The following is a 26853-nucleotide window of genomic DNA, read 5'->3' as shown; positions in this document are numbered from 1 at the left end:
TGACACCCTTACTAATCAAGAAAAAGAGACAAATCAAATGAATTGAAGTTAAATGTAAGGAGATGAAGCCAGGTGCTGAGTGATTGCTAGAGAGGGTATCATTAATACATGGCAGCAGTAAGGTTAAATGTTGTGATTGGAGCCAGAGGAAACTGAAGGAGAAGGACCCAGTGGGGATTGGTTTACCAAAGTTGTTGTTTGCAATCCTTGACATCTGAAAGGATGAAAAGTCATTTTGTTTTAAAGTGACAGGAAGGCCATAGTTACTTAGTTATTTATATTAAGTGTAATTTTTATATGTCAGTTGGCACACAAACATGTTTCCAGGCAGTTTGGAGGAGGAGAGACGAGGACAGCTTAAATTGTTGATGTTTTTTTTACTAAATAATGCCATTACATCACGGCTGTGAAGTACTTTACCTCTAACTTTTTTTCCTGTACACACCCACTGCAGTTAGTAGCTATAATCCAATGATGTTGTTGGTTTAATTTCATTTACGGGTCTGCTGCAGGGAAAGTTGAGCCTGGGATGGGCTGGGATGGAATGGCAGAGAGAGGGAGGTTAGATGCCCTGGGAATTGGAGGAAGACAAATGATTCATCCCATTGAAATAGGGGCCTGAAACTGTGCAAGATGCAATTTTTCCATTTCGGCCGAGCTCTAAACACAAATTAAAACCCCAAACTAATCATAATTAATATCAATTAAAATACCTTTATAATGCATATATAACTTCAATTTTGTAGGATTCTTTAAAGTTGAGATGTGGGAAGAGGAATTGATAATTTAGCCTTTCCGGCTTTAGCCACCATTTATTCAGATCATGGCTAAACTGTACCTGAAGTGCATTTGTGGATTGCTCTCATTTCCATCTTCAACCATTTGTAACATTAGCCTATTCCTAATCTCTTATAACAGTATAACAGAGCTTTATTTGTCGTTCGGTACCGAAGTACCGAACGAAACTACATAGCAGTCATAGAAAAAAAGAACACGACACATAGCCCCAACACAAACGTCCATCACAGTGACTCCAAACACCCCCTCACTGTGATGGAGGCAACAAAACTTCCACTCTCTTCCCCACGCCCACGGACAGACAGCTCGTCCCCGACCGACCCGCACAGTCCCCGCAAGGGGATGGAAGTCCCCCCGGCCGAATCGCACCGGGCGCTGAAACGTCTCGCGGCCGAGCCGGGCGATGAAAGGCCCCGCACAGCTAAGTCCCGTGGTCGAGCCGCACCAACGATGTAAAGTCCCGCGGCCGAGCCGCACCGGGCGATGTTAAGTCCTGTGGTCGAGCCGCACCAGCGATGTAAAGTCCCGCAGCCGAGCCGCACCGGGCGATGTTAAGTCCCGCAGCCGAGCCGCACCGGGCGATGTAAAGTCCCGCAGCCGAGCCGCACCGGGCGATGTTAAGTCCCGCAGCCGAGCCGCACCAGCAATGAAAAGATGCTCGGCCGCTGGACTTAACAGTGCCCGGTGCGGCTCGGCCGCGGGGCCTTCCATCGCCCGGTGCGGCTCGGCCGTGGGGCTTAACATCGCTGGTGCGGCTCGGCCGCGGGACTTAACAGTGCCCGGTGCGGCTCGGCCGTGGGGCCTAACATCGCCCGGTGCGGCTCGGCCGCGGGGCCTAACATCGCTGGTGCGGCTCGGCCGCGGGACTTAACAGTGCCCGGTGCGGCTCGGCCGTGGGGCCTAACATCGCTGGTGCGGCTCGGCCGCTGGACTTAACGGTGCCCGGGCTGCGGGGCCTAACATCGCCCGGCGCGGCTTGGCCGCGGGACTTTTCATCGCTGGTGCGGCTCGGCCGCTGGACTTAACATCGTCCGGTGCGGCTTGGCCGCGGGGCCTTCCATCGCCCGGTGCAGCTTGGCCGCGGGGCCTTCCATCGCCCGGTGTGGCTCGGCCGCTGGACTTAACATCGCCCGGTGCGGCTCGGCCTCGGGACCTAGCTGCGCACGGCTCGGTCGTGGGGCCTTCCACCGCTCGGTTCGGCCGCGAGACGTCTCAGCGCCCGGTGCGACTCGGCCGCGGGGACTGTGTGGGTCGGTCGGGGACGAGCTGTCTGTCCGTGGGCGTGGGGAAGAGAGTGGAAGTTTTGTTGCCTCCATCACAGTGAGGGGGTGTTTGGAGTCACTGTGAGGAACGTTATGTGTTGGGGTCATGTGTCTTGTGTTCTTTTTTGTGTGTGACTGCTATGTAGTTTCGTTCGGTACCTTGGTACCGAATGACAAATAAAGCTCTGTTGAACTGTTGAACTAATCAGGTTGGTAATGGACCCCAGGAAAGGGAGTTTGTGGAGTGCCTCCGAGATGGATTCTTAGAACAGCTTGTACTGGAGCCTACCAGGGAGAAGGCAATTCTGGATTTAGTGTTGTGTAATGAACCTGATCTGATAAGGGAACTGAAGATAAAAGAGCCATTAGGAGGCAGTGATCACAATATAATAAGTTTTACTCTACAAATTGAGAGGGAGAAGGGAAAATCGGAAGTGTCAGTATTACAGTATAGCAAAGGGGATTGCATGAGGCAGGAGCTGGCCAGATTTGACTGGAAGGAGGCCTTAGCAGGGAAGACGGTGGAACAGCAATGGCAGGTATTCCTGGGAATAATACAGAAGTTGCAGGATCAATTTATCCCAAAGAGGAGGAAAGATTCTAAGGGGAGTAAGAAGCACCCGTCAAGGACAGCATAAAAATAAAAGAGAAGAAGTATAACAAAGCAAAGAAGAGTGGGAAGACAGAGGATTGGGTCTCTTTTAAAGAGCAACAGAAGATAACTAAAAAGGCAATACGGGGAAAAAAGATGAGGTGGGAAGGTAGCCAATAATAAAGGAGGATAGTAAAAGATTTTTTAGGTACGTGAAGAGGAAAATAATAGTCAAGGTAAATGTGGGTCCCTTGAAGACAGAAGCAGGGAAATTTATTATGGGGAACAAGGAAATGGCAGATGGGTTGAACCGGTACTTTGGATCTGTCTTCACTAAGGAAGATATAAACAATCTCCCAGATGTTCTAGTCGCCAGAGATCCTAGGGTGACGGAGGAACTGAAGGAAATTCACATTAGGCAGGAAATGGTGCTGGGTAGACTGATGGGACTGAAGGCTGATAAATACCATGGTCCTGATGGTCTGGATCCCAGGGTACTTAAGGAGGTGGCTCTAGAAATTGTGGCAGCATTGGTGATCATTTTCCAATGTTCTATAGTTTCAGGATCAGTTCCTGTGGATTGGAGGGTAGCTAATGTTATCCCACTTTTAAGTAAGCAGGGAGAGAGAAAATGGGAAATCAAAGACCAGTTAGTCTGACATCAGTGGTGGGGAAGACGAGATTGCGGAGCATTTGGATAGCAGTAACAGGATCGTTCCGCGTCAGCATGGATTTACGAAGGGGAAATCATGCTTGACTAATCTTCTGGAATTTTTTGAGGATGTAACTAGGAAAATTGAAAGGGGAGATGTGGTGTACCTTGGCTTTCGGAAAGCCTTCGACAAGGTCCTACATAGGACATTAGTGGGCAAAATTAGAGCACATGGTATTGGGGGTAGGGTACTGACATGGATAGAAAATTGGTTGGCAGACAAAGCAAAGAGTGGGGATAAATGGGTCCCTTTCAGAAAAGTGACTAGTGGGGTACCGCAAGGCTCAGTGCTGGGACCGCAGCTATTTACAATATACATTAATGACTTGGATGAAGGGATTAAAAGTACCATTAGCAAATTTGCAGATGATACAAAGCTGGGTGGCAGTGTGAACTGTGAGGAAGATGCTATGAGGTTGCAGGGTGACTTGGACAGGTTGTGTGATTGGGCGGATGCATGGCAGATGCAGTTTAATGTGGATAAGTGTGAGGTTATCCACTTTGGTGGTAAGAATAGGAAGGCAGATTATTATCTGAATGATGTCAAGTTAGGAAAAGGGGACGTACAACGAGATCTGGGTGTCCTAGTGCATCAGTCACTGAAAGGAAGCATGCAGATACAGCAGGCAGTGAAGAAAGCCAATGGAATGTTGGCCTTCATAACGATGAGTTGAGTATAGGAGCAAAGAGGTGCTTCTGCAGTTGTACAGGGCCCTAGTGAGACCGCACCTGGCGTGTGTGCAGTTTTGGTCTCCAAATTTGAGGAAGGATATTCTTGCTATTGAGGGCATGCAGCATAGGTTTACTAGGTTAATTCCCGGAATGGCGGGACTGTCATATGTTGAAAGACTGGAGCGACTGGACTTATATACACTGGTATTTAGATGGATGAGAGGGGATCTTATCGAAACATATAAGATTATTAAGGGGTTGGACACGTTAGAGGCAGGAAGCATGTTCCCAATGTTGGGGGAGTCCAGTACCAGGGGCCACAGTTTAAGAATAAGGGGTAGGCCATTTAGAATGGAGATGAGGAAAATCTTTTTCAGTCAGAGTTGTGAATCTGTGGAATTCTCTGCCTCAGAAGGCAGTGGAGGCCAATTCTCTGAATGCATTCAAGAGAGAGCTAGATAGAGCTCTTAAGGATAGCGGAGTCAGGGGGTATGGGGAGAAGGCAGGAACGGGCTACTGATTGAGAATGATCAGCCATGATCACATTGAATGGTGGTGCTGGCTCGAAGGGTCGAATGGCCTACTCCTGCACCTATTATCTATTGTCTAATCCAATGACAAAACTTGTTTGGGGAAATTAGGCAACTGTGTTTTAGAATTTGTCTACCATTGGGCATTCATAAAGTGAATAACCTTTCACAGTATTGCCTGCTAGAGTCAGCTAGAGTTAATTTCTTAGCAGTTTTTGGGACGCACATCTTTGTTTTTCCTGTGATATTGAGCTAATTCCCCACCGTTCCCCGAAGCTCAGCACTTCCCCTGCCCACTGGTCATCAGGTAACCCCTCGTCCGTCAGAAACTAATTACCCCTATCAGCCCCTCTCCCACTGACATTCCTACTCCACCCTCCACCTAATGATGTCAGGCTCCTGACCAATTGCCAGCATTCATTCTAGCCTTGATCACACTGTGTACCCCACATTACATAATTTGAGTACAGGAAATTCCCCCTTATAGAATTCACAAATCACATGAAAAAATGTTGAGTTACAGAATAAACATTTGCTCTTACTGAATTAATGTACGGGGAAAGTAATTAAATAAATATAAAATACCAAAGAAATAACAAACTTTGACAAAGGTTTTACATTATGGAAAATCACCATTGTACCTTTGCCTACTCAATATGCCACCTTTTTTTAAAAGAACCCTAAGATGAAGTCCATCAGGATCCAGAGACTTGTTAGCTCACTGCCCCAACAGTGTGATCAACTGGGATTCTACTACAATCCCATGGGATTGTAGTAGACAAAGGGGAGTTAACTAAGAATCTGTCAGTTTTCTGTGTTCCTCTTTCCCTGCCAATTCTCGATTTAGCTATTTCAAGGATGTTACTTGCAACTTCCACAGTGAAGACAGATACAAAATATTTGTTTAATTCATCTGTCATTTCCTCCTTATCCAGTATTGATTCCTTCGACTCATTTTCAATAGGACTCGCTTCGCATGGTTTATTATTGTCATGTTTTCCGAGATATAGTGAAAAATTTTGTTTTGCAATCAGTCAAATCAAACAATACATGAGTACAACAGTTAGTGTAAAGAGAAAAATAGACAGAGTGCAACATACAGTGTTACGTCTACCCGTTCCTTCTATCCAGAGATGCTGCTTGTCCCGCTAGGTTATTCCGGCATTTTGTGTGTATTTGTGGTGGCCAGAATTTGGTCATCAGTAATGATGGATGATGACAGCTTCACCATTGTTCTGTGACACAAGGTCTGAAGTATTAGGTATCCCAGTCTTGGAATTGATAAGAGCAATGGAGCTGAGAGATTTGTAAACATAAAGCTTTCTGTTCAAAGATCGTAAACTGGTAAAACGCTGCCTCGCATCGCCAGAGACTCGGTCGGGTCTGATCATGACCTCGGATGCTGTCTGTGAAGTTTGCATCTTCTCTCTGTGACTGCGTGGGTTGCCTCCAAGTGCTCCAGTTTCCTCCAACATCCCAAAGAAGTGATAGTTTGTATGTTAATTTTCCTTTGTAAATTGCCCTTGGTATGCAGGGAGTGGATGAGAAGGTGAGATAACTTTGAACTAGCAAGAACGGGTGATCGTGGACTCAGAGCTGAAGAGCCTGTATCCATGCAGTATCTCTGAACTATATTGTTGAAGTTCCTTATTTCACAAAATGCTGGAGTAACTTAGCAGGTCAGGCAGCATCTCGGGAGAGAAGGAATGGGTGACGTTTCAGGTCGAGACCCTTCTTCAGACCTTGTAAAGTTCCGGCCTTGTAACAAACAGACAACCACGCAAAGAATCGATTTAAAGCACAAAAGGCTTTACTATCACCAAGGCGGGAGTGGCAGGACCACACCAAGTAGTAGGTAAATAACTGCAGATGCTGGTTCAAATCGAAGGTAGACACAAAATGCTGGAGTAACTCAGCGGGTCAGGCAGCATCTCAGGAGAGAAGGGAGTAACTCAACGAGTCAGGTAGCATCTCAGGAGAGAAGGGAGTAACTCTGCGGGTCAGGCAGCATCTCGAGTAACTCAGCGGGTCAGGCAGCATCTCGAGTAACTCAGTGGGTCAGTCTGAAGAAGGGTCTCGACCCGAAACGTCACCCATTCCTTCTCTCCTGAGATGCTGCCTGACCCGCTGAGTTACTCCAGCATTTTGTGTCTACCTTCGGACCACAGCATGTATATCACTATACTTGGCAGTCCTGAGCACCCACTCGAAGAATCAGCAGAATACAGCTTTTTTTTATCAATGAAGGTGACAATGCAGAATCCACGATCAGATGTCTTTACCATATCTAATAATAATAATAATGCATTTTATGTCTGGGCTTACCTTTTGCAGTACACATTCCAGTGATCATGCTACTAGCTGCGTACACAGTTAAGGCAATTGTCACATTCTAGCAACTAGCCACATTTTCTTTGGTCAAGTATCTCTGCACACAAGTTAGCTGCCTGGGCTTACCTTTGGCAGTACACATTCTCTTAGCCACATTTTTTTTAGTCAAGTATCTCTGCAAGGCAAGACTGGGTAACCAACAATAATATGTCACATTAATAATTCAACACCTTCCTGAAAGTAACTTAATTTTTGTCAGGAATGGGGAATTTCTAATGTGGTCTGTGTATACATTACTGTAGGAGCCATTTACGCTTAATTTATTTACTGTCATTGTATTGTGGCTATGTTTAATATTTCTAGTTTCTGTCTGTTTTGCATGCTTGTGGGTGTGATTTGTTACGTAATGGGGAGTGTCTACATGGGAGGAGGTTAGCGTAGCGACAGATTGTGGGTCAGTTTAGTCTCGGAGGATGGAGAGAATACAGTTTTTTACCACGCTCGCACCTGTCACACTCACGTCTGCCACACTCACGCCAGCTACACTCACAAGGACCACACGGTAACGACTACACGATTTCTACTGTATTGTTTGAAGAAGAAACAGTTGATAAGAACGAAAAGTTATGAATTACTCTTTGATTTGTGCTACTTTAATAAAGACCAATTAATCAAGAAACAGCGTTTGGAAGATTTGTTTTTGTTATCTCAGAGTCCAGTCCATCCCCGAGAAGTATAAGAAAATAACTGCAGGTGCTGGTACAAATCGATTTATTCACAAAATGCTGGAGTAACTCAGCAGGTCAGGCAGCATCTCGGGAGAGAAGGAATGGGTGACGTTTCGGGTCGAGACCCTTCTTCAGACGAGAAGTAATGGCTATCGAAGTTGGACTTTGAGAAGGTATAGAAACTGCCATTACATTAGAGTAAAAAACCTCTGAATGGATGAGAGTAAAAAAGGCTATTCTGACAGAAGAATCTAAGAAAGACTTGTTCTACAAGCAAAATCCAATTCAACAGTGGAACTGAAGAAGCTGAATCTCTGCCAGAGATTAGAGCTGAAATCCTGGAACAAAGAATCTGCCGGTCGAAGGCAAATTGACACGGTCTACTCCTGGATCATTAGAAGATTGAAGACTTCATTGATCGGGTACCGTGAGTAGACGACTGTTTAGTCGTAATTTTAAGTTAAGAAGTTTAAAAACCTTGAAAGCCTGTGAGAAAATTCTGCAGAAGTACTATTTGATACAAGAAGCTTGTATGTGCTACGAGGAGATAAGAAAACCAAACTCGCAGAGCACGACCTTGAAAATTAATGATTTTGTGAACTTCTACAAGATAAGGTGCTCAGCTAGCGATTGTTTACCATAGGTACTGGCCGAAGATTCTCGGCCTTGGAATTAGTGATGTGTTTTGAAAAATTACTCATTCTGTTTTGAATTCTTCTGGTGTTTCTGGAACATGGCGATAAGCACCAATTCATCATGGATCTTCCATCAGGTAAGTATGAAGAACTGCCACAGGAGGGAGATGCAGAGCCAAAATCAAAAGATATGAGAAAAGAGACATTAAACTTTCGGAAAAGGGCAGGCAGCCTATCTGGAAAGATGCCAGAAGGAGGGAGACAAGGTTTGTGGAAGTAAGTCATCAAATTAATTGAATATCAGAAGGAACTAATGGAATCAGATGAGAATGCAAACACTGTACAATCTAATCTGGATCAACTACTCAACCTTTGCCATGGGGTTGGAGAAAAACAACACTCAATACGGTGTTTACAACTACTAAAGGAACAACTCGAATGGCACACTCAGTGGTTCCAAGAGAGGGTGGAATTTTTTGATGGTTTCATGGCTGACGCGGAGAAGTGGTTGTCTGAAACCATAGCTCAAACATTGCACTCTACAGTAGAAGGTGCGATGCAACAAGGTGTTGAAGTGGGAGAAGAAATTACACCTCAGGATAGTGTCTCAAACGTTTCAACGCGAAGATCTAAACGTAAATCTGGTTCTGTAGCCAGTTCAACTACGAGGGTCTCTGCTCAAATGGAAGCTGAAGCTGAGTTGGTTGCTCCAGAGAAGCTGCTGCCTTAAGAGAAAAAATATGAGATTGAGGAACAAGAACAGCTGAAGAGAGGCTGAGACAAACAGAACAGTTGAAAAGACAAGCAGAACAGCTGGAAAGACAAGAACAGCTGAAGAGAGAGGCTGAGAGACAAGAAGAACAGCTGAAGAGAGAGGCTGTGAGACAAGAAGAACAGCTGAAGCGAGGCTGAAAGACAAGAAGAACAGCTGAAAAGACAAGCAGAACAGCTGAAGAGAGAGAAGGAAAGGTTGGAAATAGCCACGAAGCTGGCAGCTGCTGGGGCAAGGAGGGACATACTGGAAGGCCAAAGATCAAAATGCAGCTCGAGAGTATCTCAGAAGAAGAGTTCTTTAATCCAAGAAGGAGCTACTAAGCTGGAAACAACAGCTAAAGTCAACCCACAGCCAGAGCCAGTCTGGTCTCGTGATGCCAAACTGCCACTGGGTAAGTGGATGGCTGACAAAACTTCACCAAAGCAACCGGGTGCTAGACTGAAGCAACCTACCTTTGGGATGTCTGTTAAGGTTCGAAAAGAGCCAACCCAGTACTCTTCTCAGAGGCCTGTTCATCAGTTACCTGCACCCAGCCAGAGACAAACAACTGATTATGGGGCTCGTGACAAAATTTATCCGGATCGATCTGCACTAAGCCAGGGATTTCAAAATGAATTCTATAAATTGGTAAGGAATCAAACGAGACTCAGCGAGCTCATGGTTCAACAAAATCTGTCACCTAACCCCCAATGGAAATTCCTAAATATGATGGTGATCCTTTACAATATGAAACTTTCACAGTAGCGTTTGAAGAAGGAGTGGAAATGAAAACTACAAGTCACAGAGATCGCTTACAATTTCTGGAGCAATACACAAGCGGATATTCGAAGCAGCCTGTTAAGAGTTGTCGACATTTGCCTGCAGGTGAGGGCTATCAAAAGGCAAGAGAATTGCTTGAAGAGCATTTTGGAAACAAACAGAAGATTGCTAACGTATACATGAAAAAGGCCTTTGCTTGGTCGGTTATCAAGGCGGAAGATGTGAAGGCTTTGCATGAGTTTGCGATATTTCTTAGGGGTTGTTATAATTCAATGAGAAATAGCATCCACATGGAAGAAATTAATGTTGTTAGTAATATGAAGGCTATCGTTCTAAAACTGCCCTATAGGCTTAGAGAAAAGTGGAGAAATAAAGCAGGCCTGATACAGGAGGTTGATGGTAGAGAGGCCATGCTTCCTGACCTGGTGAATTTCATGGAAAGAGAAGTACGGTTAATGTCAAACCTATGCTATGGGAATATTCAGGATCCTAAATCAGCAATTGTCAAAGGCTCTACCTTTGCTAAAACCAAGGGAAGATCAGGACCTAAGGAAAGCAGTTTTGCTGCTGCCGTAATACCCGTAGAAACGAAGGACAGAATGAAAATGGATGTATCTACTATTAAGCCACAAGGGTTTTGTTTTTCATGTAATGAAGTTGGTCACACTATAAGATGGTGTCGAAAATTCAAAAAGAAGGAATATAAAGATAAGATTGACTTCTTGAAGGAGAAAGGAATCTGTTACGAGTGGTCTTCGACTGTGCTGCGGTTTTCAAGGGTAAATCACTAAACTGTCAACTGCTGCAGGGTCCAGACCTAACGAGCTCACTCATCGGAGTTCTCATCAGATTCAGACAAGAGCCGGTAGCTTTGATGGCGGATATCAAGGCAATGTTTCATCAGGTCAAGGTATCGGAAAAGCATATCAACTACTTGCGATTCCTATGATGGCCAGATGGTGATGCACAACAAGATCTCATTGAATACCAGATGAAGGTACATCTCTTTGGAGCAGTGTCATCACAAGTTGGGCAATCTTGGCATTGAGGAAAACCGCTGAGGACAATAAAGCTCACTTTCCAGAAGAAGTGACAACACGGTAAAGAGCAATTTCTATGTGGACGATTGTTTAAAATCCATGTCTACGGAACAAGAAGCGATTCAAATGGTAAAACATTTGACTTCCCTCTGCAACAAGGGATGATAGTCAATAGACAATAGACAATAGGTGCAGGAGGAGGCCATTCGGCCACTTTGAGCCAGCACCGCCATTCAATGTGATCATGGCTGATCATTCTCAATCAGTACCCCGTTCCTGCCTTCTCCCCATACCCCCTGACTCCGCTATCCTTAAGAGCTCTATCCAGCTCTCTCTTGAATGCATTCAGAGAATTGGCCTCCACTGCCTTCTGAGGCAGAGAATTCCACAGATTCACAACTCTCTGACTGAAAAAGTTTTTCCTCATCTCAGTTCTAAATGGCCTACCCCTTATTCTTAAACTGTGGCCCCTTGTTCTGGACTCCCCCAACATTGGGAACATGTTTCCTGCCTCTAACGTGTCCAACCCCTTAATAATCTTATACGTTTCGATAAGATCTCCTCTCATCCTTCTAAATTCCAGTGTATACAAGCCTAGTCGCTCCAGTCTTTCAACCTATGATAGTTCCAACAAATGGATTAGCAACAGCCGTGCTGTATTGGAAACCATTCCACTAGATAACAGAGCCAAGGAGACCAGGGAGTTGGATTTGGACAAAGACAATCTGCCAATGCAGAGAGCATTGGGATTGCACTCGTGCATTGAAACAGATGTGTTCAAGTTCAGAATTTCGATTCAGGATCGACCATGTACAAGACGGGGCATCCTGTCTGTGATTGGTTCTGTTTACGACCCTTTGGGATTTCTTGCACCATTTACACAACCAGCCGAGTTAATTTTGCAGGATCTCTAAGAAGAAACTTGGATGGGATGAGAGTATAACGCAAATCTTCTCTGTGATGGACAGAGTGGTTAGAAGATCTCGACAAGATCTCGGAGTTCAGAGTGGACCGGTGTATGAAGCCTACAAACTTTGGTCGAGTCAAATTTGCACAGCTGCATCACTTTTCTGACGCAAGTGAAAGTGGTTACGGTACTGTTTCATATCTGAGACTGGAAAATTATAACAATGAAGTACATGCTGCATTCTTAATGGGAAAGGCCAGAGTGGCACCATTGAAGCAAATGACGATTCCCAGAATGGAGCTTGCAGCCACAGTCTCAGCTGTCAGAATTGACATATTGTTGCAAAAGGAACTGCAGCTTAAGCTGGAGGAATCTACCTTCTGGACTGATAGGACAGTGCTTAGGTACATCAACAATGAAAATAAACGCTCCCTAACATTTGTCGCAAACAGGATCTCTTTTATAAGGGATGCTACTAATGTATCACAGTGGAAGTATATTAATACCAAGGAAAATCCTGCAGATGAAGCCTCTAGAAGATTAACACCAGCCCGCTTCTTAAGCAGGAAGAGATGGATCAATGGGCCAGAGTTTCTCTGTAAACCAGACCGAGAATGGCCAAAGTTTAACCTGGAAACTGAAATCTCTGCTAATGATCCGGAGATCAAGCAAGACATCTTAGTGAACGCCATTATTAAGGACCCATTGGATCAACAAACTATTTAATTACCCACTTCTCATCATGGAATAAGTTGAAGACGGGTGGCTTGGTTTTTAAATTAAAAACAATGCTTTTGTAGTGGACTCGTAAGAGAAAGGAAACTTGGGCTGCTATGAGTAGCTTTGAAACATCCTGGCAAGCTGAAAGAAAAGGTTGATGAAGAATGAAGACATGCAAGTCTTTAAGGCATCATACCGGGGACAGTGTTTGTGTCCGGATGATCTTTTTAAGGCGGAAAATGCAGTTATCTCTTTATGTCAAAGACAAAAATATAAGGAAGAGCTATCAGCCTTACAAGCTGGTGAACATGGTGTTAAAAGAAGTAGTTGTTTATACAGGCTTGACCCGATACTGGATAAAGGACATCTGAGAGTAGGTGGTCGCCTAAATAAACTAGCAATGCCTGAAGAAGCTAAGCGTCCTATTATTCTCTCGAAGGACTTTCATATTTCAACATTGCTGTTACGACATATTCATGAACATGGAGGAAAAATTCCCATGTTGTCGAAACTTCGTAAAAGGATACTGGAGATCATGTCAGACGTTAAAGGTTTTGTGCGTACTGTACGACTTCAGACTAAGGACAACATCTAGGTAAGACCGATAACCAAGATATATCTGCTTCTAGAAGATGAAGGAGAAGATTGAAGAATCGCTAAAGAAGTTTGAATGCCAACATATAATGCATATTACTTTTCTTTTTGATAAATATTAAGCTTTTGTAGCTCCTTTTAATCTATTGGTAATTGCTTCGATATATACGCAGAACAATTAGGGGCCATTTACGCTTAATTTAGTTACTGTCATTGTATTATGGCTATGTTTAATATTTCTAGTTTCTGTCTGTTTTGCATGCTTGTGGGTGTGATTTGATATGTAATGGGGAGTGTCTACATGGGAGGGAGGCTAGCGTAGCGACAGAGATTGTGGGTCAGTTTAGTCTCGGATGATGGAGAGAATACAGTTTTTTACCACGCTCGCGCCAGTCACACTCACGTCTGCCACACTCACGACTGCCACACCCGCGCCAGCTACACTCACAAGGACCACACGGTAACGACTACATGATTTTTGCTGTATTGTTTGAAGAAGAAACAGTTGATAAGAACAAAAAGTTATGAATTACTCTTTGATTTGTGCTACTTTTATAAAGACCAATTAATCAAGAAACAGCGTTTGGAAGATTTGTTTTTGTTATCTCAGAGTGCGGTGTGTGCGTAAGCTATACCTCCATTCCATCTCCGAGAAGTAATGGTTATCGAAGTTGGGCTTTGAGAAGGTATAGAAACTGCCATTACAATTACCTTGTTCAATTACCTGTTTTTCTATATTCCTTATTCCTATATTCCTATATTCCTATATTCCTTATTCCTATATTCCTATATTCCTTAATTTTTTTTGTTACTTAATTACCAAACCTGCACTTGCCGGCTGCTAAGTCTCAGCCTCTGGTTTGAACTGGAGAAGAGGCAGTAAGCAGATGCTAGATTTGTTGCTTGGAATCATTTATATTTGTTCTGCAAACATAATACAGGTAATGGGTGCCGTGGAATGCCCTTTCACAATTCCTAGAATTAAATAATCCTGCTTCATAAATTCAGACATTTAAAAGCTGCTTTTAAAAACAAATTCAGACATTCACTTTATTTTGTAGATAAAATGAATGAAAACTGGCCTTCGAAGCAAATCAAAGACCAATTAGACCAAGGACAAATAGCTGCGAGGGTGAAGATCGAGAAAGTGTTGCCTGAAGAGGAAGCAAAGTATGGGCAGTGGTAAGCAACAAAATAAATATATAATGTGAATCAGATGCTATTTCCAGTTATATGCAAAGCACGAAACAAATTTACCCAGAATCTATAAAAAAAGGTGTGTATGAATTATTGCAGTTTGCAAGAGTGTAATGGTGAATTGAATATTATTATATGCCATATTATATGGCATATTTTTGAAGCATCAAAAATTAAATTGTCCTTTTCATTTCCAATTCTTGGTAACATTTGTGTTTTTTGTACATTGCATTTTTTTAAATATTAAGATATGCACGTTCACAAGTTATAGTAGAATTAGGCCATTCGGCCCGTCGAGTCTACTCCGCCATTCAATCATGGCTGATCTCTCTGCCTCCTAATCTCATTTTCCTGCCTCTCCCCATAACCCTTGACACCCATTCCAATCAAGAATTTGACTATCTCTGCCTTAAAAATATCCACCGACTTGGTCTCTGACCACCCTCTGACTAAAGAATGAGTTCCACAGATTAACTACCCTCTGACTAAAGAAATTCCCCCCCCATCTCCTTTCTAAGAGAGTGCCCTTTAATTCTGAGGCTGACCTCTGGATCTAGACTCTCCCACCAGTGGAAACATCCTTTCCACATCCTCTCTATGCCTTTCATTATTCTGTAAGTTTCAATGAGGTTCCCCCTCAACCTTTTAAACTCCAGTGAGTCAAGCACTCATCATTTGCTAATCCACTCATTCCTGGAATCATTCTTGTAAACCTCCTCTGTACCCTCTCCAGAGCCAGCTCATAATTTCTCAGATATGGGGCCCAAATTTGCCCCCTCCACTTATATTATATTGCATTTTGAGCTATTCATTTTACCACAGTGCTTTCTTTGAGATGAGTTGTGATTTAAAATAGCAAACTCTATATAAGTTAGCTTCCGAGTTGTTTGTTCAAGAATACCAAAGCTATTAACCAGTACTGGAGATTCATTTTCTTGTGACCAAGCTGTGAATAAAGACATTTTTCCTCAAAGGAAGTACAAAATGTATTGAAAGTAGGTATGGTTTGATAATAATACCATCTGCCTTTTTTGGGTGGAGTGAGAAAAGAGCAAATCAGCCTTAAAAGGGTTGGAGGGCACACCAGCATTCGGGTTAATAATCAAATATAGCTTATGATCACCTCGGGAGGACTTGATGTGAACTGCAACAGTAAGGCATTAATTTTGAATTTCTACCAACACCTCAAGTGTCAAGAGTGTTTAGTCACCATATATTCTAATAGAACAATTAAATTCTTACTTTTTTGTGTATCATTTTGTCTAGGTTAATCAGGTCAATCTAGCTGTATGTCCACACCAATACTCGCAGTGTATATATATATATATATATATATATCACATAATATATATTATTTGCACGGGGGGCACTGTCCCTCGCCATCAGGGTGCATTGTCCCAGCAGCTCTGTCCTGGTCTTTGAAGGAGGGGTTGTGGAGATCTTGGGCTTCTCCCTGCACTGGTACACGTGACAATAAACTGACCTTTGAGTTCACCGTTGCCTCGAGAGGAGGCACTGGTGGTCTCTGGATTATCCTTACGGCTCAGTCTGTGCCTCTGTATGGGCGCTGCCTCTCGTCCGTGGACACAAGGCAGCACTAGCGATTAGGCTTGCTCGGGCCACTCAGTCTTAGCCTCAGTAGAGGCACTGGCTATCTAGGGCTTCTTTCCAACAGCCTAGTCTCGACCACCTGTGGCACTGGTGCTCTTGGGTTTGTCCCGGTGGCAGTCTTCCTTGATCCTCTGACAGGGACCACAGCTAGCAGGGAGACATCTCACTTTGTCCGCCTTCTCACAGCTTCTTCCTTCTGGCTAAAATGCTTGGGTTTTAAAGGGAGAAAGCTGACACGGTTCAAGGAATCAGTATCTGCTAATTGGACCCAGCTGTTACCAATGATGCTGGGAATTGGCCTCTGCTGGGCAGTCAGCGGATCAGAGTGCCATCTGAGGGAGGGGGTGCTCTCACAATGTGTATTGTGTTTACAGGCTTGTAATGCTGTTTCGATCATTTGCAGTAGCATTACAGGCCTATAAACACAATACACATAGACAATATAATAAACAATAACTCAATAAATTAATAACCCCAATACTAGTACATAACAACCACAAAGTACTCCATGCCTCCAAAGACAGAGTTCATAGTTGGGGTTAGTGTCATGTAGTTTTCAAGAGCCTGATGGGTATTGGGAAGAAGGTATTCTTGAATCTGGCGGTCACAGTTTTCAGACTAACTCCTTTACATTTTTCCCGATGATAGGATCGTCATGAGAGCATAGCCAGGTTGGTCTGGGTCTTTGATGATACTGGCAGCCTTTTTGAAGCAGAGCCTCTTATAAATCCCTTTGGTAGGGTGGTCAGTAGTTGTGATACTGAACATTGTGTAAGATTTCTAACTGCAATATGTAACAGGAATGTAATTCTGAGAAAAATAAAAGAGGCACGGTAGCGCAGCGGTAGAGTTGCTGCTTTACAGCGAATGCAGTGCCGGAGACTCAGGTTCGATCCTGACTACGGGTGCTGCACTGTAAGGAGTTTGTACGTTCTCCCCGTGACCTGCGTGGGTTTTCTCCGAGATCTTCGGTTTCCTCCCACACTCCAAAGACGTACAGGTTTGTAGGTTAATTGGCTGGGTAAATGTAAAAAATTGTCCCTAGTGGGTGTAGGATAGTGTTAATATACGGGGATCGCTGGGCGGCGCGGACTTGGTGGGCCGAAAAGGCCTGTTTCCGCGCTGTATATATATGATATGATGATATGATGATAGAAAGTTAAAACAAACATTCATTTATTGACATGGTTGAAAGGGCAATTGGAGGTAAATATCAAAAGGGTAGAAATATGTCTTTACAACCAAGAGCATGCAAGAAACTGGGCTTTAATCGGGTACTAATTAACCTAGCAAATTTCTGAAAAGATATTTTTGCAATGTAACTCTGCAGAAACCATTGACAGCACATTCATATATTTGTCCTGTGGTATAAACACAATTAATACAATACTCTGTGCTGATGATAAGGTTATTTGTTTATGACCAGTAGACGATGATTCAAGCTGTGTATTGTAATAATTTAACAATGTTAAACAGAAATATTTTGGAAATATGAGGGAGCACAGGAGCAGAAGAAAATATGCATGATAGTGCCAAGATGCAGTGGCACTAAAGATATTGAGATTGGTATCATGACAGGAACATTTATCAAGGAATAAAGACAGATATTTTGTTCCTCATTAATTCCCGACGTATGTAGTTTGAGGAAAATAATGCTATATTTAGCTTGTCCAACCGTCAAAAGTTAGGATTCATTGAGCATTAGCATTGCCAATATTCTCATAAAATGCAGCTTGCTAATGAATAGATTTACTTCCTTGCTAAATCAAAAAAGAATTTGGATGTGACATTCATGAACATTTATTTAATAATTTCTATCTATTTAGAAACATTTAAACTGTCCAAATAAATAACATGATTTGGTTATATAACAGTTATTGCATCATCAACTTGTGACTATTTATTAATCTAGAGTGAGGATGAGACTGTTGAAACTCCACTTTGTGGATCAATTTCTGAAATTTATTATATTCAAATGATTTTAATGTTTGCAATAATCGTGCAATTTACAGCGATTGAGCAAGATGCTCTCTATTTTGCACATTACATCACATGATAATGTTCTATGGATTCAGGATCAGTTCCTGTGGATTGGAGGGTAGCTAATAGACAATAGACAATAGACAATAGACAATAGGTGCAGGAGTAGGCCATTCAGCCCTTCGAGCCAGCACCGCCATTCAATGCGATCATGGCTGATCACTCTCAATCAGTACCCCGTTCCTGCCTTCTCCCCATACCCCCTCACTCCGCTATCCTTAAGAGCTCTATCCAGCTCTCTCTTGAAAGCATCCAACGAACTGGCCTCCACTGCCTTCTGAGGCAGAGAATTCCACACCTTCACCACCCTCTGACTGAAAAAGTTCTTCCTCATCTCCGTTCTAAATGGCCTACCCCTTATTCTCAAACTGTGGCCCCTTGTTCTGGACTCCCCCAACATTGGGAACATGTTATCTGCCCCTAATGTGTCCAATCCCCTAATTATCTTATATGTTTCAATAAGATCCCCCCTCATCCTTCTAAATTCCAGTGTATACAAGCCCAATCGCTCCAGCCTTTCATCATACGACAGTCCCGCCATTCCGGGAATTAACCTAGTGAACCTACGCTGCACGCCCTCCATAGCAAGAATATCCTTCCTCAAATTTGGAGACCAAAACTGCACACAGTACTCCAGGTGCGGTCTCACCAGGGCCCGGTACAACTGTAGAAGGACCTCTTTGCTCCTATACTCAACTCCTCTTGTTACGAAGGCCAACATTCCATTGGCTTTCTTCACTGCCTGCTGAACCTGCATGCTTCCTTTCATTGACTGATGCACTAGGACACCCAGATCTCGTTGAACTCCCCCTCCTCCTAACTTGACACCATTCAGATAATAATCTGCCTTTCTATTCTTACTTCCAAAGTGAATAACCTCACACTTACCTACATTAAACTGCATCTGCCATGTATCCGCCCACTCACACAACCTGTCCAAGTCACCCTGCAGCGTTATTGCATCTTCCTCACAATTCACACTACCCCCCAACTTAGTATCATCTGCAAATTTGCTAATGGTACTTTTAATCCCTTCGTCTAAGTCATTAATGTATATCGTAAATAGCTGGGGTCCCAGCACCGAACCTTGCGGTACCCCACTGGTCACTGCCTGCCATTCCGAAAGGGACCCATTTATCCCCACTCTTTGCTTTCTGTCTGTCAACCAATTTTCTATCCATGTCAGTACCCTACCCCCAATACCATGTGCCCTAATTTTGCCCACTAATCTCCTATGTGGGACCTTGTCGAAGGCTTTCTGAAAGTCGAGGTACACCACATCCACTGACTCTCCCTTGTCAATTTTCCTAGTTACATCCTCAAAAAATTCCAGTAGATTTGTCAAGCATGATTTCCCCTTCGTAAATCCATGCTGACTCGGAATGATCCCGTTACTGCTATCCAAATGCTCAGCAATTTCGTCTTTTATAATTGACTCCAGCATCTTCCCCACCACTGATGTCAGACTAACTGGTCTATAATTACCCGTTTTCTCTCTCCCTCCTTTCTTAAAAAGTGGGATAACATTTGCTATCCTCCAATCCACAGGAACTGATCCTGAATCTATAGAACATTGAAAAATGATCTCCAATGCTTCCACTATTTCTAGAGCCACCTCCTTAAGTACTCTGGGATGCAGACCATCAGGCCCTGGGGATTTATCAGCCTTCAGTCCCATCAGTCTACCCAAAACCATTTCCTGCCTAATGTGGATTTCCTTCAGTTCCTCCATCACCCTAGGTTCTCCGGCCCCTAGAACATTTGGGAGATTGTGTGTATCTTCCTCAGTGAAGACAGATCCAAAGTAACGGTTTAACTCGTCTGCCATTTCTTTGTTCCCCATAATAAATTCCCCTGCTTCTGTCTTCAAGGGACCCACATTTGCCTTGACTATTTTTTTCCTCTTCACGTACCTAAAAAAACTTTTGCTATCCTCCTTTATATTATTGGCTAGTTTACCCTCGTACCTCATCTTTTCTCCCCGTATTGCCTTTTTAGTTAACTTTTGTTGCTCTTTAAAAGAGTCCCAATCCTCTGTCTTCCCACTCTTCTTTGCTATGTTATACTTCCTCTCCTTAATTTTTATGCTGTCCCTGACTTCCCTCGTCAGCCACAGGTGTCTCTTACTCCCCTTAGAGTCTTTCCACCTCTTTGGAATAAATTGATCCTGCAACCTCTGCATTATTCCCAGGAATACCTGCCATTGCTGTTCTACCGTCTTCCCTGCTAGGGCCTCCTTCCAATCAATTTTGGCCAGCTCCTGCCTCATGCCTCTGTAATCCCCTTTGCTATACTGTAATACCGACACTTCCGATTTTCCCTTCTGCCTTTCCATTTGCAGAGTAAAACTTATCATGTTGTGATCACTGCCTCCTAATGGCTCTTTTACCTCTAGTCCCCTTATCAGATCAGGATCATTACACAACACTAAATCCAGAATTGCCTTCTCCCTGGTAGGCTCCAGTACAAGCTGTTCTCAGAATCCATCTCGAAGGCACTCTACAAACTCTCTTTCCTGGGGTCCATTTCCAACCTGATTTTCCCAGTCTACCTGCATGTTGAAATCTCCCATAACCACCGTAGCATTACATTTTTGACACGCCAATTTTATCTCCTGATTCAACTTGCACCCTATGTCGAGGCTACTGTTTGGGGGCCTATAGATAACTCCCATTAGGGTCTTTTTACCCTTACAATTTCTCATTTCTATCCATACTGATTCAACATCTCCTGATTCTATGTCACCCCTTGCAAGGGAATGAATATCATTCCTTACCATCAGAGCAACCCCACCCCCTCTGCCCACCTGTCTGTCTTTTCTATACGTTGTGTACCCCTGAATATTCAGTTCCCAGCCCTGGTCCTCTTGTAACCATGTCTCAGTGATCCCTACAACATCATACTTGCCCATGACTAACTGAGCCTCAAGCTCATCCACTTTATTTTTTATACTACGCGCATTTAAGTACAACACTTTAACTTCTGTATTTACCTCCTCTCTCACATCGTTCACAATTGGCCCTGCCCTTAATTTCTTTTCCGCTCTAGAACTTCTGTTCCCATTCTTCCGAGAGTCTTTTGCAATATCTCCTGTATTCCCTTTGACCTCATCTTCATATTCACAATTTGTTAACCCCTCCCCCCCACTACTTAGTTTAAAGCCACAGGTGTCACACTAGCAAACCTGCCTGCCAGAATGTTTGTCCCCCTGCTGTTAAGATGCAACCCGTCCCTTTTGTACAAGTCACCCCTAGCCCAGAAGAGATCCCAGTGGTCCAGAAATCTAAATCCCTGCTCTCTGCACCAGCCCCTCAGCCATAAATTCATACCCTCTATCTCTCTGTTCCTGGCCTCACCAGCACGAGGTACCGGTAGCAGTCCAGAGATAACCACCTTCGACGTCCTACTTCTCAGCGCTTTTCCCAACTCTCTAAACTCCCGCTGTAGCACCTCCTTCCTCTTCCGCCCGACGTCATTCGTGCCCACGTGCACAACGACTTCAGGTTGATCGCCTTCCCTCACTAGGATTTTCTGAAGCCGGTCTGTGATGTGTTGAACCCTGGCACCAGGGAGGCAACAGACCATCCTCAAGTCCCTCCTGCTGCCACAGAATCTTCTGTCCGTCCCTCGGACTATGGAGTCACCGACCACTACGGCTCTTCCAGACTTCGGTCTCCCCTGTCGTGTATCCTTGCCAACAGGTCCGCCACTCGGACTGGAAACGTCTTCTGCCCCGACAGTTCCCAAGAGGGTATACCTATTTGCAATAGGCACAGCCACTGGGGTGTCCTGTAGTCCACGTCCACTCCCCCCGGAAACAGTCTCCCACCTTCGCTCGACCTGGACCCTTGGCGTGACAGCCTCACAATAGGTCCTGTCGAGGAAACTCTCGCATTCCCGGATGGCCCTGAGGTCATCCAACTGCCTCTCCACCACACGTCCCTTCAGGAGCTGCACCTGGACACAGTTCTTGCAGGTGTAGCTCCCAGAAGCTCCCGCGACGTCCCTGTCTTCCCACATCCTGCAGGAAACACACCGCACCAACTTTTCCGCCATCACCTTGTGCCTATAACCAGCTCTGGCTTAAAACAATCGTATCCTCCTCACCTCAGCCTCCTCGCCGAAGACTCGCACTTTTCTCACTGGGCACTTCCCTCACTGGGCTGCACCTGAACAGGGCTGCACCCTTTTGCAAGTATTGCTTATATTACCAATTAAATTGCCTGATTGTCCAATTTACCTGACTTCTCACTTAAACTAGCACTTACTTTATTGCTCAGCCAACGGGCGTCCTTGCTCTGCTCCCGGACTTTTGAAATTGACTACTAGCTTCCTTTTGGCGCTCTTTTTAAACTGCCTGCTCAACTGTGATTGGCACTTACTTTAGTGCTCAGCCAACGGGCGTCCTTGCTCTGCTCCCGGACTTTTGAAATTGACTACTAGCTTCCTTTTGGCGCTCTTTTTAAACTGCCTGCTCAACTGTGATTGGCACTTACTTTAGTGCTCAGCCAACGGGCGTCCTTGCTCTGCTCCCGGACTTTTGAAATTGACTACTAGCTTCCTTTTGGCGCTCTTTTTAAACTGCCTGCTCAACTGTGATTGGCACTTACTTTAGTGCTCAGCCAACGGGCGTCCTTGCTCTGCTCCCGGACTTTTGAAATTGACTACTAGCTTCCTTTTGGCGCTCTTTTTAAACTGCCTGCTCAACTGTGATTGGCACTTACTTTAGTGCTCAGCCAACGGGCGTCCTTGCTCTGCTCCCGGACTTTTGAAATTGACTACTAGCTTCCTTTTGGCGCTCTTTTTAAACTGCCTGCTCAACTGTGATTGGCACTTACTTTAGTGCTCAGCTTGTTATCCCAATTTTTAAGAAAGAAGGGAGAGAGAAAACGGGAAACTATAGACCAGTTAGCCTGACATCAGTGGTGGGGACAATGCTGGAGTCAATTATAAAAGAAGAAATTGCAGAACATTTGGATAGCAGTAACAGGAGCGTTCCGAGTCGGCATGGATTTACGAAGGGGAAATCATGCTTGACTAATCTTGTGGAATTTTTTGAGGATGTAACTAGGAAAATGAACAAGGGAGAGCCAGTGGATGTAGTGTACCTGGACTTTCAGAAAGCCTTTGATAAGGTCCCACATAGGAGATTAGTGGGCAAGATTAGAGCACATGGTATTGGGGGTAGGGTGCTGACATGGATAGAAAATTGGTTGGCAGACAGGAAACAAAGAGTAGGGATTAACGGGTCCCTTTCAGAATGGCAGGCAGTGACTAGTGGGGTACCGCAAGGCTCGGTGCTGGGACCACAGCTATTTACAATATACATTAATGACAGATGAAGGGATTAAAAGTAACATTAGCAAATTTGCAGATGACACAAAGCTGGGTGGCAGTGTGAAGTGTGAGGAGGATGCTATGAGGATGCAGGGTGACTTAGACAGGTTGTGTGAGTGGGCAGATGCATGGCAGATGCAGTTTAATGTGGATAAATGTGAGGTTATCCAGTTTGGTGGTAAGAACAGGAAGGAAGATTATTATCTGAATGGTGTCAAGTTAGGAAAAGGGGACGTACAACGAGATCTGGGTGTCCTTGTTCATCAGTCACTGAAAGTAAGCATGCAGGTACAGCAGGCAGTGAAAAAAGCTAATGGCATGTTGGCCTTCATGACAAGAGGAGTTGAGTATAGAAGCAAAGAGGTCCTTCTGCAGTTGTACAGGGCCCTAGTGAGACCACACCTGGAGTACTGTGTGCAGTTTTGGTCTCCAAACTTGAGGAAGGACATTCTTGCTATTGAGGGAGTGCAGCGTAGGTTCACTAGGTTAATTCCAGGAATGGCGGGATTGTCGTATGTTGAAAGACTGGAGCGACTGGGCATGTATACACTGGAATTTAGAAGGACGAGAAGGGATCTTATTTAAACATATAAGATTATTCAGGGATTGGACACGCTAGAGGCAAGAAACATGTTCCCAATGTTGGGGGAGTCCAGAACCAGGGGCCACAGTTTAAGAATAAGGGGTAGGCCATTTAGAACGGAGATGAGGAAAAACTTTTTCACTCGGAGAGTTGTAAATCTGTGGAAGTCTCTGCCTCAGAAGGCAGTGGAGGCCAATTTTCTGGATGCTTTCAAGAGAGAGTTAGATAGAGCTCTTAATGATAGCAGAGTCAGGGGGTATGTGGAGAGGGCAGGAACGGGGTACTGATTGTGGATGATCAGCCATGATCACATTGAATGGCAGTGCTGGCTCGAAGGGCCGAATGGCCTACTCCTGCACCTATTGCCTATTGATATAAACAAAGTGCCATTTGTTCGTTTGGAAAAAGACATGGCAAAGTCTACATTCAGACATTGTCTACAATTTTATGGGGGAAAGTTAGGCTCTCACAGGCAGAATTGTCACACTTTACACCAATAATATATACAGGAAACAACTGCCATAAATTTCTCTTGGGGAATTATAATGAATTTGAGGAAAGATTTCAGGGGAAGTGCAATGAGTGTGAGTATGAAAATATAATTATTTGACTTGACATAACCATTGGCCATGTTTTTTAAAAAACCTAGGAATGTATGCATCAAAAATCTCTGTTTATCCAATGGTCTTTCAGAATAGAATAGTTGTTTGATTGATGGTAATCATTTGGCATTTGCTTTCCTTGTACACAATAAAAGTCTTCTACTGATTTTTTTAAGTTGTTATGAACTATTGATGAAGTCTTATAGTTAGTTCATCTAGGTTTAAATGTTTATTTCTTTTTCTTACGTCAGTGTGTATTTTTGTTGTAAATCTATTCCCGGTTGTAACCTTTGGCCTCATACTGGAAACATAATCAGTTGAAATGTAAAGGATTTGGCTCAAGTGACCATATGGTAAGTATGTTTTTATAGCTTTTAGAAAAGCTCGGGCTATATTATGACTTCCTGACATGGAATGCTTTACAAAGGATGAAGGGGAGACTAGAGAAAAAAATATTTGGAGAAATAAAATGAAAGAAAGCCTAACAGAACCGTGAAATTGCAGTACAACATGTCTTGTCTAACTACACTTCCATCCCCCACAAGGATGATCTCGAAGCCCTCCGTTTCTTCCTCGACCGTAGAACCAGCCAATCCCCATCGACCAACACTCTCCTCCGCTTAGCAGAGCTGGTTCTTGCCCTCAACAACTTCTCCTTTGACTCCTCCCACTTCCTCCAAACCAGAGGCGTAGCTATGGGCACTCGCATGGGCCCTAGCTACGCCTGCCTCTTTGTCGGGTACGTCGAACAATCCCTGTTCCAGACGTACACTGGCCCCATCCCCGAACTCTACCTCCGCTACATCGACGATTGCATTGATGCTACCTCTTGCACCCATGCAGAACTCACTGACTTCGTACACTTCACCTCCAATTTCCATCCTGCCCTTAAATATACCTGGACTATCTCCGACATCTCCCACCCGTTTCTGGACCTCACCATCTCCATCACAGGAGACAGACTAGTGACGGACATTTACTATAAACCCTCTGACTCGCACAGCTATCTGGACTACACTTCTTCCCACCCGGTCCCCAGCAAAAAGTCTATCCCCTACTCCCAATTCCTCCGTCTACACCGCATCTGCGCCCAGGATGAGGTGTTTCACACTAGGGCTTCCGAGATGTCCTCGTTCTTCAGGAAACGGGGCTCCCCCTCCTCCATTATAGATGAGGCTCTCACTAGGGTCTCTTCTACATCCCGCAGCTCCGCTCTTGCTCCCCCTCCCCCCACTCGCAACAAGGACAGAATCCCCCTCGTTCTCACCTTCCACCCCACCAGTCAGCGGATCCAACATATCATCCACCAACATTTCCGTCACCTACAACGGGACCCCACCACTGGCCATATCTTCCCCTCCCCTCTCTGCGTTCCGCAGAGACCGTTCCCTCCATAACTCCCTGGTCCACTCGTCCCTTCCTACCCAAACCACCCCAACCCCGGGCACTTTCCCCTTGCAATTGCACGAGATGCAACACCTGTCCCTTTACCTCCCCCCTCAACTCCATCCTAGGACCCAAACAGTCTTTCCAGGTGAGACAAAGGTTCACCTGCACCTCCTCCAACCTCATCTATTGCATCCGCTGCTCTAGATGTCAACTTATTTACATCGGCGAAACCAAGCGCAGGCTCGGCGATCGCTTCGCTGAACACCTGCGCTCGGTGGCCGAGCACTTCAACTCCCCCTCCCATTCCCAGTCTGACCTTTCTGTCATGGGCCTCCTCCCGTGCCATAGTGAGGCCCACCGGAAATTGGAGGAACAGCACCTCATATTTCACCTGGGCAGTTTGCAGCCCAGTGGTATGAACATCGACTTCTTCAACTTTAGATAGTTCCTCTGTCCCTCCCTTCCCCTCCTCCTTCCCAGATCTCCCTCTATCTTCCTGTCTCCACCTATATCCTTCCTTTGTCCCGCCCCCCCTGACATCAGTCTGAAGAAGGGTCTCGACCCGAAACGTCACCCATTCCTTCTCTCCCGAGATGCTGCCTGACCTGCTGAGTTACTCCAGCATTTTGTGAATAAATCGATTTGTACCAGCATCTGCAGTTATTTTCTTATACTATATGTCTTGTCTAAAGACTGGTCCTGACCCGAAACGTCCCCTGTCCATTTTCTCCAGAGATGTTGCTTACCCACTGAGTTACCCCAGCATTTTGTATCTATGTCTTGTTCTTTGCCTATCAAATTGGAGTTGTTGCTATATTGTATGAGTACGGTGATATTTTCTCTGTACTCTCCAATACTCCCACCATTCTTAACGGCAGATGGCGACCAGCTCTTTCGGATGTCTGTAGGATTTTAGAGCATGTACAGCAAAGCATTGAACGTTGATAGGAATCTGGAAATTTAAGAGCAAGTCAAGTCAAGTCAAATTTATTTGTCACATACACATACACGATGTGCAGTGAAATGAAAGTGGCAATGC

The 26853-nt window shown here is 44.5% G+C and overlaps 1 protein-coding gene across 5 annotated transcripts in view; it reads left to right on the top strand.

Moving 5' to 3' along the window:
* Window positions 1–26853, top strand: part of prdm11 (PR domain containing 11) — a 103468-nt gene that overhangs the window by 4068 nt on the left and 72547 nt on the right. For 4 of the 5 annotated variants that reach the window (XM_078415086.1, XM_078415083.1, XM_078415082.1 and 1 more), the window contains exon 2: window positions 14117–14237. The exons of the other annotated variant lie outside the window; for it this stretch is intronic. In XM_078415086.1, the coding sequence (XP_078271212.1) occupies window positions 14122–14237 (116 nt within the window). In that variant the 5' untranslated portion in view covers window positions 14117–14121. The remainder of the gene's footprint in view (window positions 1–14116; window positions 14238–26853) is intronic. 5 annotated transcript variants of the gene reach the window in all.

The sequence above is a fragment of the Rhinoraja longicauda genome, chromosome 18, assembly GCF_053455715.1.
Source record: "Rhinoraja longicauda isolate Sanriku21f chromosome 18, sRhiLon1.1, whole genome shotgun sequence".
In the NCBI taxonomy this organism is placed as follows: domain Eukaryota; kingdom Metazoa; phylum Chordata; class Chondrichthyes; order Rajiformes; family Arhynchobatidae; genus Rhinoraja; species Rhinoraja longicauda.
Note: the sequence above shows the minus strand (reverse complement) of the source record. Positions and strands in the feature narration are given on the sequence as shown.